This window comes from Acanthaster planci, linkage group LG07 (assembly GCF_054643075.1).
Source record: "Acanthaster planci isolate LZ-2023a linkage group LG07, COTS_SCS, whole genome shotgun sequence".
NCBI classification, from domain to species: Eukaryota; Metazoa; Echinodermata; class Asteroidea; order Valvatida; family Acanthasteridae; genus Acanthaster; species Acanthaster planci.
Genome location: NC_141783.1, coordinates 10,812,813 through 10,829,106, shown reverse-complemented (window position 1 = coordinate 10,829,106; position 16,294 = coordinate 10,812,813). Strand labels below are relative to the sequence as shown.

At 38.9% G+C, this 16,294-nt stretch overlaps 1 protein-coding gene across 3 annotated transcripts; it reads left to right on the top strand.

Moving 5' to 3' along the window:
* Positions 1–32: 32 nt before the first annotated feature.
* Positions 33–16,240, top strand: rhot1 (ras homolog family member T1). 3 transcript variants are annotated; one of them, XM_087139171.1, is made up of 17 exons: positions 33–184; positions 2,054–2,179; positions 2,379–2,443; positions 2,789–2,870; positions 3,222–3,265; positions 3,510–3,725; positions 4,268–4,468; positions 4,882–4,990; positions 6,389–6,509; positions 6,937–7,021; positions 7,795–7,940; positions 8,352–8,455; positions 8,867–9,081; positions 9,663–9,788; positions 10,191–10,387; positions 11,959–12,045; positions 13,861–16,240. In XM_087139171.1, the coding sequence occupies exons 2-17, from the start codon at positions 2,137–2,139 to the stop codon at positions 13,973–13,975; spliced, it is 1,956 nt and encodes a 651-aa protein (XP_086995297.1). In that variant the 5' UTR covers positions 33–184; positions 2,054–2,136; the 3' UTR covers positions 13,976–16,240. The 3 variants fall into 3 exon arrangements, with proteins under 3 accessions (XP_086995297.1, XP_022080201.2, XP_022080203.2); XM_022224509.2 differs by having other exon boundaries at positions 44–197; XM_022224511.2 differs by lacking the exon at positions 11,959–12,045 and having other exon boundaries at positions 44–197.
* Positions 16,241–16,294: the final 54 nt, after the last annotated feature.

Below are 16,294 nucleotides of genomic sequence, written 5' to 3'. Positions count from 1 at the left end.
TGGCCCGCCTACGTGAGGTACGTGAATCATCAACAGTGATTCGAGTTTGCTAAATAGGTGTACGTTTTGTGCAGACAGGCACGGTCTCGGCGGCGGGTGCCAGACGCGATCCGTCAGCTCGATATCGGTGCCGGTGCGGCATGATGGAAAACGGACTAACCTGAGGAAATTGCCTACTTTTCAAGCAAGATTTTCAGGTGTGGAAGACAACTACAGGCTGCCAAGCCACATGCAGTTTTTCTAAAATTTCGTTATGTTGAAAAATTTATTTTTCTGAAGTCACTATTGAAATATTTATGATTAAAGTGTGTGTGAAGTGGTCAGGCCGTGAAGAGAATCGATTTTATTCATTTACAGCCTAAACGCATTTGACTAGTTTCATGAAAAAAGTAGGTTGGACTGGGCAAGCACATGTTTTGCTGCAGCATTCATAAAACTCGAGAATCCAGGTTGCCGGATTCCGGACATGTTCCTGAAGCTAGGCCAAAGTGCCTTCTTGTCTTGCCCATGTCTAGCTAGGGCCATGAGAATGAACATCCCGAATTTCCATCCAGCATGTCCAGACAATTTTGAAAACCCATGGCATGGCCTGACGCTTTTTTTTTTCATTAGGCCTAGGCTATTCATTATAATTATTCATTAGTGGATCTGTTGGTGTACATTAGTGCACATACTGCGCATCGATAGCGAGTACATGTCCATGCAAGGGAACTAACCTTGAAAGTAAACTGGCTCTCAGTCATGTCAGTCCGTCTTTCATCACGCCATTTGTATTGGCACACTACAAACTCCTGATTTACTTTGCAGCCATTTGTTAACCATTCCCGACAGGAAAACAAAATTTTTCTGAAATAACTTTTTGGAAAACAATGAAAATTTTTGCAGCTGTTTCAGCAGTATGTGGGCAGTAGATGGAAATGTGGTATAGTCATTCTCATCGCCTAGTATGTAGGCCTAGCCTAGTAGGCGTAACTGCATGTGGGACAACTCCACTGTCACTGACTGTTTGCCAACTAGACTCAGGACAACTCAATGGTTGACAATGGTTGAGACAAGTAGAATGATGGGACAACTCAAACATTTACATGTACCAAGTCGTCCGTTAGGCCAAAGGCAACTCAACTGTTCAAAGCATTCATGATGCGACAGAGTTTCAGGCATTTAACACAGATTTTAGATCATGTGTTAGGCAAACCTGCGTGTGTTGTGTTACGAAGCAACTCAACTCACCAGGCATGGCATGCACAGCATGGGACCCATTGACACTGCATTGACTGGTGAACGGCACATTGGCTGCCCTAAGCAGTAAGGTGCGTGGCCGCGACAGTGATGCGGCATTTACGGGTGGGGTGGCATACAGCCTACAGTGCACCGATGATCAGTAGCTACTCTGCTAGTATGGGAGGTGGTAAATCTGCCCACCCCCCTTCTCTTTTTTAAGTTGAAAAAAGGTGTGGGTGATGTGACTGTAAAGCGCAAGTGGACTCATTATGAGTCAACTTGACTCAATCAATAATTTGTCTGAATAATCAAGTTGTCTGTCCATTTGAGGTCAAGGTGTCCCACCAGTCGAGCTGTCTCAATGGTCAAGTTGTTCTAAGTCAAGCTGCTCTTTATAAGTAAATTGTATTGATTTTTATGAGGCAAAAAGGATGTTGCCGATTTTTTTCATTGTCGAAGGCAAAGTCAGCTGCAAAAACTTATTGAATGATAAAGAAAACCTCCAGAACCTGGCTGAGCTGGCCAGAGAAAACATTTGTTTTTAGAAAACTTTTAGGACTCGCTATAACACCTTGTATAAAGTTTCTTGAAATCGGAAGCAGCTTTTTTCACGAAAGTGACTGTCAAGAAGCCATCTTTGTTCTTCTCCATTTTGCATGGTTGTAGTAGTGAAAAAAGTCCAAAATGAAAAAGCAGGGATTCACAATGAAAGCTGGCTACAACCCAGATTTTTTCTTCAGCTGCACTACAGGTAGTTTAGATGACATTCCTCTCTAATAGAAATCTGTTTTATGTGGTTTGTATGTCATAACTGTGTTATCTGTATTTGTAGTTGCTGAACACCTTTGAGGCAAAAGACCAAAATACAACCAGAGATCAGTGTATACAACCTGAGTGCCCTAACCCCTTGCAAATATGTATGGGCACAGGGACGTACGCATCCTACTGATTGGAGACTGTAAGTGCATTTCTCTCAAGTCAACATGGGATAATAAATTCCCATTTCCAAACAGTTGTTTTCTCTTTCTGAAACTGAAATTCATGTACATGAACAATTTCAATAATATGTTAATGATATATTTCATGCAGATGAATTCGAAAGAAACTCGCAAGTCGATCTAACTATATTAACTGAGTTTTCCCCAATTTCTTGACAGCTGGGGTTGGAAAAACATCACTTATCCTTACCCTTGTTAGTGATGAGTTTCCAGAAGATGAGCAGGTGAGTTCATTATGTAATGTAAAGGCTATATATTTAAGAAACTCCACTTGGTGCAAAGTGCCTCTCACTGTATGAATCTGAGGAGATGATGTCTTCATCACATGCGTGTGTTTTGTATTGGGGCACGGTATGATGAATGTAATACTTACATACCACCAGTGTAGTGGTGCAAACTGCAGCAATCATGGTAGTTCTGGTCGCCCTCATTAGCCCATTGCAAACAGTGCTCAAAACTGTCCCCGGAAAGCATCTATATAATGTAAGTAGGCTTTTGTGATAGTTGGTTATTGAAATTCAACTTGGGGATATTCGCTTTTATTTTAAATTGATTTTTTTATTTGTTAGGTACCTGCTAGGGCAGAAGAGATCACGATCCCCCCAGATGTAACACCAGAGAAAGTCCCCACTCACATTGTGGACTTTTCATGTGAGTAATTCTATTTTTGCACAAGTAGCATCCTTACTCATGAATTAAAACAGAACCTTCAGAGCCCCACACGTTGCAAAATGGAGCATTCTTTGTATTTCAATCCCAAAAGTGCATCAAGTCCAGTGCAATGTAATTTTGGTTGAGCTCTATCAACCTCAACCCTTCTAAACCTCCACAGCCTCCAGATGGGCTTTTTTAGACTGGGAGTACATTGTCAACACATGTTCTTACGAGTCTCTGCTCGTGGAAATTTGTCACCTGGTCTCATCACCAGCAGACAATCATCGGCTTATTCATTCAAGTATGGCAATGATTACCTGATGTTGGTTCCTTGATTCATCTTGACAGCACGAGAACAGAATGATGAGATCCTCATGGAAGAGATTGCCAGGGTAAGCCCAAAAATGAGTCATCTTTTAGAGATGAATGAAATACAAAAGTTATAACATCAAGTTTATTATGCCAAAATGAATCAAATTCGGTTCTTTTCGTCCTGAGGCAATTTTTTTATCATATTTCAGCCATCACTTGAGCAACTTTTAAGCTCAGTTTTTCTACATTTTATTTGAAAGTGCGTGTCACAGAACATATTCTCTTGAATTTTACTTGTAATTTGTTGTCCTTTGCACCTTGTAGGCTGATGTGATCTGCATAGTGTACGCTGTCAATCATCGTGAGAGTATTGACAGCATCACTGACTACTGGCTGCCTCTTGTCAGAAACACCCTTGGAGCGGACCACACCACCCCAATCATCCTGGTTGGTAACAAGTCAGATCAGGCAGATGCCAACAGCTTGGAGAGTGTGGTGCCTATCATGAATGATTACTCGGAAATTGAGACATGCGTTGAGGTGAGATCAACTGTCATGCGTCTAAAATTAAAATTGGTCATTAAGGTTTTCATCCAGAGGGGTGTCGGGGTGTCTTTTGGGTACCCTGTAGGCATTTTGGAAGGCCTATTTTTATAACAGAAATGTGTTAAAGCGTTAAACCATGATTTTCAGTTCAGTGTCCAAATGCTTACCAAAGCTGGCCTGAATGTACAATAAAAGGGAATTTGAAAAATGCAGAACTAAAAATGATGTGATGCTGTCTATTAGACAAGTGTCAAGATATTAGACATAGTGTAAGTATTAAAGGAAAGCAACAGCAGAAGCATGGCCCTTTTTACTTTGAACTTTCATAAATTCTAAAACAAAAATCACATTGTGATTGAAACAAATGGCTAAGCCTTTGAACTTTGACTTTCAAGGATCTTTCAATCTCATATAAAATACTGGTAGCTGAGTTCTACCTTCCTCAATCCTTCAAATCCTCCAAACTTCCTGGTGCATTTTGAAAGATCGTAATTACTTACAAATTAAATACACAGTATTTTTTTTATTCTTAATAGTGTTCATCTAGGAATCTGAAGAACATATCTGAGGTGTTTTTCTATGCCCAGAAGGCTGTGCTCCACCCAACAGGCCCTCTGTATTCAGCAGAGGACAAAGAGCTTAAACCAGAATGCAAGAGAGCACTGTCCAGGATATTCACGATATGTGATCTGGATAATGATGGCGTGCTCAATGATTATGAGCTCAATCTGTTCCAGGTAATTGAACTTAACAGCAGTAACTTTTTGTGCATAACCAGAGATGACTCCAAACAAGCTCCAGTGAGCAGGTTACACAAGTTTCTTCGGAATGTGTATAAATTCCCAGCATTTGCAACGTGGGTCATGTCCTTGAATGTGGGAAAAAATGTGGCTGAAGAAACTGATGAAGAAATTTTTTAGTTACTGAAATCTTTTAGCAGACATTTGTGTGGAAAACTATGTGGTTTCTTGAGAGTAAATTTTTTGCAGGAGCACCTGTCATTATTTTTCATAATATAAAAGAGTAAAATCTGTATTTGTGATATTAAAAGATTGTTGAAAGAAGTTAATAAAAAATTCAATTTTAATCAAATGAACTATCAAACAAAGAAATGACTTAAACAATACAAACATTACTTTTCTGTTTACAGAGACGATGTTTTAATGCACCTTTACAGCCTCAAGCCCTGGATGATGTCAAGGCTGTCGTTAGGAAAAACATCCCAGAGGGAGTTGTCAACAATGGACTTTCACAAATAGGTGACAACTGTAGCTAAGAAGTTATCACAAGAGTGTATATCCATCGGGAAGAAATAAGCCATTTTTTTTTCTAAGAAAGACTTAATTTTAGCCATGGACATGGCTTATTTGCACTAAAGTTACAGGAATTAAGCCCTGAAACGTGTTGTATGCTTGTGAAGTATTTCGACAGATCAGTTAAATTGCCCTGAATTCCTGCAACTCTAGCAAAACAACCTGGCTGTTATTGCAGATATGTTCTACCTCAGCCTGAATGCAGTTTCCACATTGTCTGGTAGTATACCTGCATATGGCATACTTTTCTGATGAAATTAGGTCCACTTTTGAGTCATCTATGAACTTAACCACACAAGGCCATGACAAGTGTAGTTGGGTCAACATCTAGGTGATGTGTCATACACACGATGTACCTTGCTGAATGGAGCAACCACGCATGAGTCAGGCTTCAGGAAATGCTTGGAAAGTTACCTTTTTTCTTCCAGGAAAGCCAGCTTATACACATTCACAGCCCCCTCCCCATGCGAGTTGTTTGATCACGGATATAATTTGAGAAACACACATACATGCAATTTCAGCCCCCACAGTTTGTGTGTTTTCATATGAACATTGGCAAAATCACAAGATTTTCAGTCCAGCTTTTCAGTCTTAAATTTCCAAGTTGGGAGTAAGGAAGGGGGCTCAATTGGAAAGCTTTTGTGACATTTACAATGTAGGTAATTCAGTACATATTTACTATAAGAATCTCCCTAGCAAAAGGGTAAATTTGAGGAACGTCAATGAAATTTAACTTGCAATTTTGAGGTTCTATTACGTTATTTGGAAAATGTTTCTTTGTTTTAATATTAACTTTTGTGCTTCAAAGTAAGCTTCAATGTAACAGAGAACTTCAAGTTTCTTTTGCTCAACAGGGCATTCCATACATTAGAGAGCAGTCATATACTTTTAATATGGTATTGAGTAGATGTTATGGTCACACATTCAAAGGTGTAAAAGAAAAAGTCTAAATTGGTGCATTTTCCCCAATGTGGTGAAATAACAAAAGGTGTAAAAAATAAAACCAATTTTTGAAAGTGAGACCCTATTTTTATGTTGTTTGTTTTGCCTTCCGTTTTTCAGACACAGAATTGATGTCTGTTAAACTGTTTGACAGAGTATTAGCGGTTCCTCAGTGCTCAGTTACATCTTGGAAACATTATTTTATACTTTTACCTCGGTTGCTAAATTGTGTCCAGCTTTTGACCGAGGGTTTAAGTGTGTTTTCTAGCAAAGATCGTTGTTAACTGCACAATGCAGTGTGAGGTAAATTTAGCAATGAAATGGTATGTAAAATCATATGTAGATATGCATCTTTTGGGGGCATAAATGTAACTTGTACTGATTTCTTATTTATGTGGACAGGATTTTTATTCCTGCATACACTATTCATCCAGCGCGGTCGGCACGAGACCACATGGACTGTACTTAGGAAGTTTGGCTACACGGATCACCTCAAACTCACAGCTGACTACCTGCGCCCGAGGTAAGTCCTTCTAAATTGAATAATGGGGACTGCCCTTTCTATATCACAGCTGTAGTTTTGCCAACCAGCTTCTGGTGAAACCTTGGTGGTCATCAGTGCAAAAGCAACGAACAGTTGTCTTAAGTGTAACAAATTTGGAACACAGCCATCAAAGTACCAAATGACAAACACTACTATGGAATACTGTATGAAAATACGACCCTCTTTGAAAGTAACACAGCAAATGTACACTGTGAAATAAAAATCTGACTCCAGCTAAGGGGACAATTTCTGCAAACTTTGGTCGCCCATTTAAATAGCAGGCAGTGTGATAGCAGTCTATATTGCAGATTCTCTCACACTTTGCTGATGTAAAAACCCTGTATCATTCTTTGTTTGTGGCAGTAAATGTAGATCAATTAATCGTGCTTAATGTGTTTTTGTTTAGGTTACGAGTTGGTCGAGGCAGTTCCACCGAGCTAAGCCATTTGGGGTATCAATTCCTCACTTCACTCTTTGAAAAATATGATCAGGTACATTATACATGTAACTCTTATTACTGTGTACGTAATGAACATGCAGTGTGTATAGCTTAACCAGGGGGGAGATTTGTCAGGATTTTTCCCTGATTTCAGGATTTTCTTGATTATAGCAGTTTTTTTTAAACAATCACTGTTAAGACAAGCTGGAAAATGCCAGAAGCCGAATCCTTGCTCATGAAAATTCACGTTCTACCAACAACATACAGGTAGTTGTACATATGCATGTATATATATATATCACAAGTTGTTGCAGACCGATTGGCTGATGCCATTACTTGCGGTGTCCCCGTCATTCAGGTGCGCATTCCTGAACTTGACGCGTGCATGATTTTGGTTAGCAGTGCACTCCCGTTGGCTGAGGAAGCATTTCTATCCACATGTCATCTGTACAAGCCTGTTGGAACACTGCAGTAATGGCTCCTGATTCTTGTCACCAAATCAGTGTATAGCATGTTCATGCATTTTTTTGGCGTTTCTCCGGTACAGCAAATTTTCTATACGTATTTACATAAGGATTTATCCTGAAGCTGTCATTTTTTTGCTTCAGCAGAAGCAGTATCTTTGATCATCAAGGTTCCTGTTCTGCCAACGAATTGATATCTAAACCAACATCTGATCCTCAACAACTTCCTATTTGTGATTCTCAGTTTACTTTTTCTATTTATAGCCTGCCATGATGTGAAGTTTAACAATAATATCAGTGTAGAAATAAAATATGTTACATGTACTAGGATTTACATTCGCATGATTTTTTTTTTTTTCAGGACAAAGATGGTGCCTTATCGCCAACTGAGCTGCAAAACTTCTTTCAGACATGTCCCATCATGCCATGGGGCTCTGATGTCAACATGACAGTCAGCACCAATGAGAAAGGATGGATAACACTGCAGGGTTGCTTGGCACAGTGGACGTAAGTTTGCCGCCCCCCACTCCCCTTGCAAACATTCTGGGCAAAACTTTTCTTCTGTCAGATTCAACCAATGTGATATTTAAGCGTAATATAGTAGGAAAAATGGATTGGACTTGTTTATGGCCATTGACTGATCCAGCAGTAGAAGGGAAAATACTTGACAAATTTGGAATGGGCTATCATCTGGGTAGGCAGTAAAATGCTGCCACAGAAGCTTTTCAAAACAAATGGTTGCAAAAGGTCATGTTTTACAGGGTCGTGTTCTTCCACATGGAGCAGCTTGTGCACCCTTTTTCTGTATTCGTTGTTTTCTTGCACTGAAATGAACGCGTAGCTTTGGATTTCTGTTGTCATTTCTGTATTTGTTGAATGTTGACTGTAGAAAATGATTTGAAGCAATTATGGTTACAGGCTCACAACTCTTCTGGATGTCTCTCGTACCCTGGAGTATCTAGCCTACTTTGGATACCGATATGTCATGGCAGAGCATGAGAACCAACTCTCAGCTATTATTGGTGAGCTATGCTCTCGTTTACATAATTGCTGAAAGATGGCAATCACTATGTACAAATGTAGAAATAAATGTTTGTATAATTTAAACCTTAGATTTAATTTCACCCACTGTATTGAAGAAGGGCTGTAATTTGTAGCAAGCAAAGTGGAATTTGTTATCTTAGAGCTGTTTTGAAGAGGAATTACTTTACACATTTAAAAAAAAGTCGTTATAATTGTGAATTCATTATATATGATCAAGATGAGGTTTATGGTCGTGTGATCCTGAAATTATAAAAGCAGGGGCATGAAACATTGTTCACAATTGCTTAAATTTTTGGATGTCTTCAAATACAGTTCTACAATGCAATATGTGCACGTTTCAGATCTTTCATTAATTCTTTAAAATTGGCATTCATCTTTGCTGTACTCAGTGTCCAGAGCAAAGAAGATTGACCTGGAGAAACGCCAAACTTCTCGCAATGTGTTCCAGTGCAATGTGATTGGTCCACGGGGTGCTGGTAAGACGGCATTCCTTCAGGGATTGGTCAATCGTACTGTGGACTCCACCTCCCATTCAATGAAGGAACACCTGTCGGCCTACACTATCAATACAGTACAGGTGTACGGCCAGGAGAAGTACCTCTTGGTGAGACTATTTCTACGTTAGTAATTATACTCTGTCATTATATGTATTTATTACACCTTACCCTGCATGCTGCGGACCTTGTGGTAATCTACAGTTGTGTTTTAACACATTGTATCATCTGTGAAGATGTATTCAATGATTCACTAGAGGGCGGCAGACGGTTCTTCAAACTCCATGGAAACATTGGTTTGCTTGTGCACAGTTTGCTGTTCATCCAAACGATGATCATCTTGAGATGCACAAATAGTCATTATCCCTGCACTGCTGCCTGGTGTACAGTGGCCAGTGGCATGCTGGTGTCAGTTCTGGCTCTTTTCGTCACCTTGTGGGGGATGTTACTTGTGCAATGTGCAGACAATAGGACATATTGGCCCCAAGCAGGATTCTAGTGTTTTCTTTTATGTTGCTGTTGAGATGAAAAATAAGGCCAAGACACAAGTACTGATTCTTTTATTGAACAATTCTTCAGGAAATGCTGAAAGTTATTGAAGTTCCTTATCCATTGCTGATCAAGATTGGTCAAAATTACTCTGACTTTTAGTACTTAAGGGCTCTGTTTTCCCCTCTCAATTTTACTTCAGCTACACGAGATTGATGTAGGACTTCAAGATGAACTTACATCTGAGGACTTGGAGTGTGACGTGGTTTGCCTTATGTATGACATTTCGGACCCAAGAAGTTTTGAATATTGTGCCAAGAGTTACAAGGTTTGTTCAAGTTTTGAAAGAATTATTCCCAAGTCTCAGCCTCAGGTTATCAGAACTTCGAACAGTTTATAGTGTTGGGTTTCTTAGACAGTTTTCAAGCATCAGTTTGATTTCTTTTTTGCAAAATAATTGAAATTTGTTGCCTGTATGAGATAATTGACTTTGAAGTTGTGTACAAATATTATATCAACCAATTAGTTTCCAAACCATGACTGTACTGTTTAAAATAACACAATCGCAAATTTGATTTTTTTTTAAGCCTTAGACTGCCCTTCAGTAATCGACAAATGAGCTCTTACTCACCCATTTGCATTTACAAGAAACTGTCCCTCTAATTTGACTCGTGATTTTGAGCTTTTTACAACTCACGGTTTGTTGTTTTTTGCATTTCTTTTAATTCAGCAACACTTTGAGAACAGCAGCATCCCCTGCTTGTTTGTTGCCTCCAAAAGTGACATGCATCCAGTTCGGCAGAATTACACCCTTCAGCCATCCCAGTTCTGTGCCAGTCACAACCTACCGCCTCCCCAGACCTACTCTAGCAAGGGAAGGCCCAATAAAGACATCTACACCAAGCTGGCTACACTGGCTGCCTATCCGTGAGTAAAGATTGACTTTTTTAACTGTTTTTGTCTCAGCAAATTATTCACAGAAGCAAAATAGGCACTGCTGTACATTATTTGTACAGTAAAGACATCACCAAGACAGAAAGCACAACCTTCAGATCTTTTGTACCTAGGATAGTGATCGATTGTGGTTATCTGAAAAATTGCTTGGAGACATATCATTAACACTGTGATTTTAGTAAATCAGGCAAAATTTTATAGTGACTATATTTAGATTGTACTCCACATGATCATCCTCCACTTTTCTTGGATTTTATTCAAGGGCATCACAGACTGGCCTCTAAGACACTGCATGTCTCGCTTTATGTTATCCCTTTGTTCTTTTTTAAGAGCTAATTGCGTAGCATTCATTGCATGTCTCTCATCTCAAGCTGTTTTATCTACAGAGTCTCACGTTTGAAGAAATAATAACAACAGTTAAATCCTGGTGGCATTAAAGCCGGAGAAATGTCTTTTACCAAAATAAGAAAATGCACCACTTTCACATCTCAGCTGAGAAACTTCCTCGCTAAAAGATGCAATCTGTCTTTGCATAAATTTACAAATTTACGTGTGAGAAAATCTTCAGAAATATTTCAAGTCCATTTGATATTAACTATGCAAGGTATCATTTGCAAATATCTCTTGCTCTTTTAATGTCCTTAATGCTTAGTCGTTAATGCATCATCAGCATTTGTGCACACCATCTCACACAGGCTGTTCACTAAAAATAAATTTGCCACAATCTCACAGCCATTCATTAGAATGTCCAAATGTCTTTAAAAACACTGCTGGTGTGCAATGCATCAAGAACTAGACCTCCGAATGGAGATTTGACAATTATTTTTTTTGCCAAACTCTTAGTCCCAAGAGTGACAGATTATTTAGGGAATTTTGTGTGAGCCGACCATTTCTTGAGTATTTTCTCATTTTTGTTTTCACGCAAGCAGGCCTAAAATGCATGGGCAGTTATTTCTTCTGATATCTTAATAGTTTTCATTGCTGATATGCACTCTTAATATGATGGCTTCAATGTTACTTTTAGCTTTGATATATTGTGAATTGGTATTTGCACACTGCTTCACTGCTCAGTTCTTTCAAACTCACTTTGCAATGGTGATGTTCCACACTTTACGTTTAGAATGTAGCTCGCACATACTGCTTGATCCTCAGTTGTTTGTGTCATTTGGAGCCTGCCTATATTAGTTCAAACACGATGCAAACACTTAATGTATTACTCATATGGGATAGGTATGTTTGCCTTCATCAGAGGATCTCAAAAGTCTCCAGCTGAATCAAAATTAGTAATTCGGCAATTTTAATGAGTTTGTTGGAATTAGAAGTTGTTTTTATCCTAACCATTCCTAACCCAACAAGATTATGTGAAATTAAAATTGCATTCAGTGGTTGGCAGCTCTACTTACATGTACAGCACTACACTACTACACAGTGAGAACATTTGTCGCACTCTTGACCCCAAGGAGTCACCGAACAAACCCATACAGCCTCTTGTTTCTCTTTGTTTCCTCCCCTGTCTGCATCTTACACTCCCGTTTTTGATACAGTCTTGTTAAGGGGGTTCTAGTGGAGCACCCTGCTGCCCTGTGGATCAGAGACAAGCTGATGCTAGCCTCCGGCCCTCTTGCCTCAAGGTTCCTTCATTTACTTCTCTCACTGTGTCTTACCCCTTCTCTCACTGTGTCTTACCCCTTCTCTCACTGTGTCTTACCCCTTTTGTCAATGTGCTTATTATACATCTCCTTTCGCTGGTCTTTTATAAACCTAGCCTCACACTACCTATCTCCTGCACCCATGTCTCATCCTCTTTTTCCAAAGAAATAACAAATTTCCTGTGGTGTTTATACATTTATTTATTTTTTGGAATTGTTTTTGCTTTAGTAGTGGTTACCAATTTTTATTAAACGTCCCCCCTCTATCACCCACTTCATAGCTTATTTTCACTTTCTCACAGATCCTTTTCCATTTGAATACTTCTCTTTTTACCTCTTATTCTACCTTTATTCTGTTGATAGTATCTGTTCACTTTGTGATCTTTTCTGCTCCTACCACTTTCTGTCACTCTTTCTCTGTCTGTTGTATGTTTTTGCTTTTCTTGGCATGTGTTCCAGATTGGAAACAGCTTGGTTTGTTGTCGGTGTTTTTGACCTGATTGTGTTGATTTTTTAAATGCTTGCATCGTGAACACTCTGTGAAGAGCATGTGAAGCTACATGGACCATTTTTAATTATGGATGTGCCTGTAGTTTTTGTGATGTTGCATTGTGATGAACGGTTGCTTTGCATTGTGCCAGAAGTAGACTGGGTTTACCCCAATACTTTTGGATCCTCCAATCGCAGTACTGTTTATCACACACAATTAGGGGTTAGACTAATTGATTTACATCACGTCAACAGACATGTGGAGAAAACCCAAATGTCCTAAGCTTAAGGATGCATCACTCAAGATTTGCCACCTATAGAGTCAAATTTTGTTAATGAAGCGCTGTTAAGAAAACATTCTGCTCATAACAAGAACATTTTAAGATCCCAATCTTTGTTTCTCTGTTGTTTTCACTCCTGATAATCATGTTTCCTGTAATAACAATGTAATCTGCAAAGTTTGAAGGACCTCTTATCAGTGAAGTTTTGGCTTACTCAAGGAAATAAAGTCATCAGGAAATTACTCGACAGCAAACAAGTTTGCAAGATTAAACAGCCATCTTAAACCGGAGGTACCATCTCCCTGAATCCTACAATATCAACAACAGCAATGTGTGAAGCCTGCAGAATTCAACAGCTAAACAAAATGTTTTTCACTTAAGTGTCTGATTCACTAGGCTGAGTTTGAAATAATATATTTTGCTACTTTTTGCATCGGTCCTTCCAACAAAAACACTTTATGAAACATGGATGCATGTATGTGATCATGATTTGAACAGAAATTATTTCTGTCCAACGTTTTATATGTATGCTTTATTTTATTTTGTGCATATTTTTGTAAAGCATATTTTTGGCACAAACTATTTGTGAATGCTTATGAAGAAATTTGAGTAAACTTCCAGCCTTTAAAGTGTGCTTTACCCAGATTTATGTTTATGTGTCACCAGTGATTAAGCTTTAATGATGTGCACAGTTTTGAGGCATGCAGCAGTACTGTGCATGAAACAGTTAGTGGAGATGCTTGGTACAGCGTCACAGGGGAAAAGGACCCAATTGTCATATTTGTCATGATTTTACTTGTAAGTTACTCTTGCAAGTACTCGGAGAAACACTGTTGATATAGTAGATCATTTACTTTGCTGAGTCAATTGGTGGCATTTTTTTAAACTGAAGGATGAAGATCTCTGCTGTCCCCTCTGCATCTTCCACAGAATTACTCTGTTTAGGTTTACAGTTCTACTTATTACACAAACCAGAATCAAATTCTTAGCCTTCAAGCTTACCTCCTTACTTTCACCCTCTTTGCAGGCATCTGAAAGGAGTGTCCCAAGAATCTCACTCCGTCTGGCTCAAGGTTGGCATCTGTGCAGCTGTGGTGGCCATCGGAGGCGTAGTGTTCTACAGATACTACAAGAACCAATGATAGAAGGTGTGCAAAATTATTTAGAGTCACTGTGTACAAAAAGTGAAGCAATTTATAAAAGAAATGGAAGTTAAGAGATAGGGCAGTTTGATGAGGAAGTTGGGACAATCCTTCCCTTGAAGGCCGGTTCATACTTCAGGAAAATGCAAAAGCAAAGCAGATTTGACATCACAAAACATTTGCAGTGAAATTGGCATGAATTTGATGTCTTCAACTTTTACAAATACACAGCACAAATATTTGATCTGACGTCCCAATTTTGGTACTTTTATACCAAGTGTGAACTGGCCTTTAGATGGTGAATATGTATACTTTTGTATTACATTTTAATAAAATGGGCAGAACCACAGCTGTAAATAGGGGGAACTGCTTCTGGCTTGAAGATATCTCATAACAATGTTGATCAAGACCCCTCCACACCCATGCACATAACTCAGATGTTATAGGTTTTCTGCCATATTCAGGTACTACACATGAAATGTCACTGATGTGAGAGTGTTTAGGATCCAAATTTCCCCATGTTTACAGTGTGGTACTGAGAGGGTCAAAGAAGTGTCAAAGTTTGTTCTTTGGCTGGTATCTGACTCTGAAAGAGATGTTACAAAGATTTCAGTTTTAATATTTTTTCCCAAGGGATTTCTGTTACGGAAAGCATGTAGCAATTTGAAAAAATACCTTTGATACGTCAGTCGGTATTAATTCATCCTGAGCATGATGTAGCAAGAGTTGCATGTCAAATTTGCATTATGTACAAAGAGAATGGTTTGTCTACATCTGCACATCTCTAGGTATTTATTTTGGAAAACACAGCAGTAAAATAGTGGTCAGCAGTTTCCACTAGGTCGACCACTGAAGTTGTTGATGTCAATCATCGGTAAAGGGTGTAACAGTGGGCAGACTTTTTAAATGGAAATTGTCTTCACTTCTATTAGGTTGTTGAAGGTGGGGACGGGGAATGAAGTGGATTTGGCATGATAAACTACCACAGTGCTGAATTATTCTTAAATTATCACAGTCTGAATGGTATTTATTGAATCAGAGTTTGCATGGATCATTTCTTAAAGTATATTGGTACATCTCAACCAGTCTTGATTCAGCAGACAACCCAAGTGGATCCTGACTGCAGAGGGTGTGCTTCTATTTGTCATGTTTCAGTGGCACTGATAGAGGTGAAAACTAGGAAATTAGTGAGTTGCATGCCTCTGTAGGAGAGTGTTCTTGTGTCTATAGTCTTTTTATTTGGGGATCACTGGCAACAAAATTTTTAAAGGCTCAACAGAAAGGGGAGTAAATGTAATCCATTCCAAGTGGACATAAGCTAATGTTTCAATTGTAACTGATCCAGAGCCATCACAGTATAAGTGATAAAATCAACTTTCATAACTACTGTAGTTACCTGGAAACCATGTTGATCTCCTGTTCTGTTTATACTTTTTAACCTTCCTGATGGTCAGTTTAGTTTCTTTGGTACCCCCTAAGATATACAACCACACAAGCATATTTCTTTCTGTTTGCCCAAAACTTAATGTCAACAAATTGATTTCACTCTGATATAACATTTGGACTTTGTGTTGATTCAACTTTTTTTATTTACAAAGTCAATAGATTTACCTTTTGCCCAGTGTCGTCCATGCATTGACAATGGCTTTGTACATACATCATCGTCATTTTGAATGGAATATCGGAAATGTGAGTTTTTGGTGGCATGGCAATTTTTGACATATATGCAACATTCTTCAACTGGTTTGGTTGTGGTTAGATGACTGATATTTGTGTATGTAAAGAAATAAATGTGCACAGGTCAGTGTAATTTTTAGAGATTCGCCAAGTGAACGATTGAACTAGAAACCCCAGTGTCTTCACCTATCTGCTCTGAGCAGAAACAAAAGAGGGCATGTTTTGAATGAATTTGACAGTCTTTTAGTACTCACTGCATAGGCGCGCAAGTTTACGTGCTTTTGATGCAGAGCACGCTGAGTACGCACAACAAACTTAGTCTGGGATGTGTGGTCTTCGTGTGCACGTTGAACAATGTGCAAGAACCCGGTTGGAAAACTTTAACCATCTGTCTTTCTTTGGCCGGTGAGCGTGCACTTCAGCTCAGGGCGGATATCAAGGCTCCTGTACAAATGGTTAACCCTGCACCTCCAGTTACCATTAATTTCAATAAGAGGTGGCTTTATCAGAATGGTTCATTTTGTTCACATTTTTGCATTAATCCAGTTAATGTTTTGAAGATAAAATAAACCATATTTCTTCAAATAAGACTGTTGTTCAGTTTTGTTTCTGGATGGTTAGACTTCTTCAAACAATGCATCT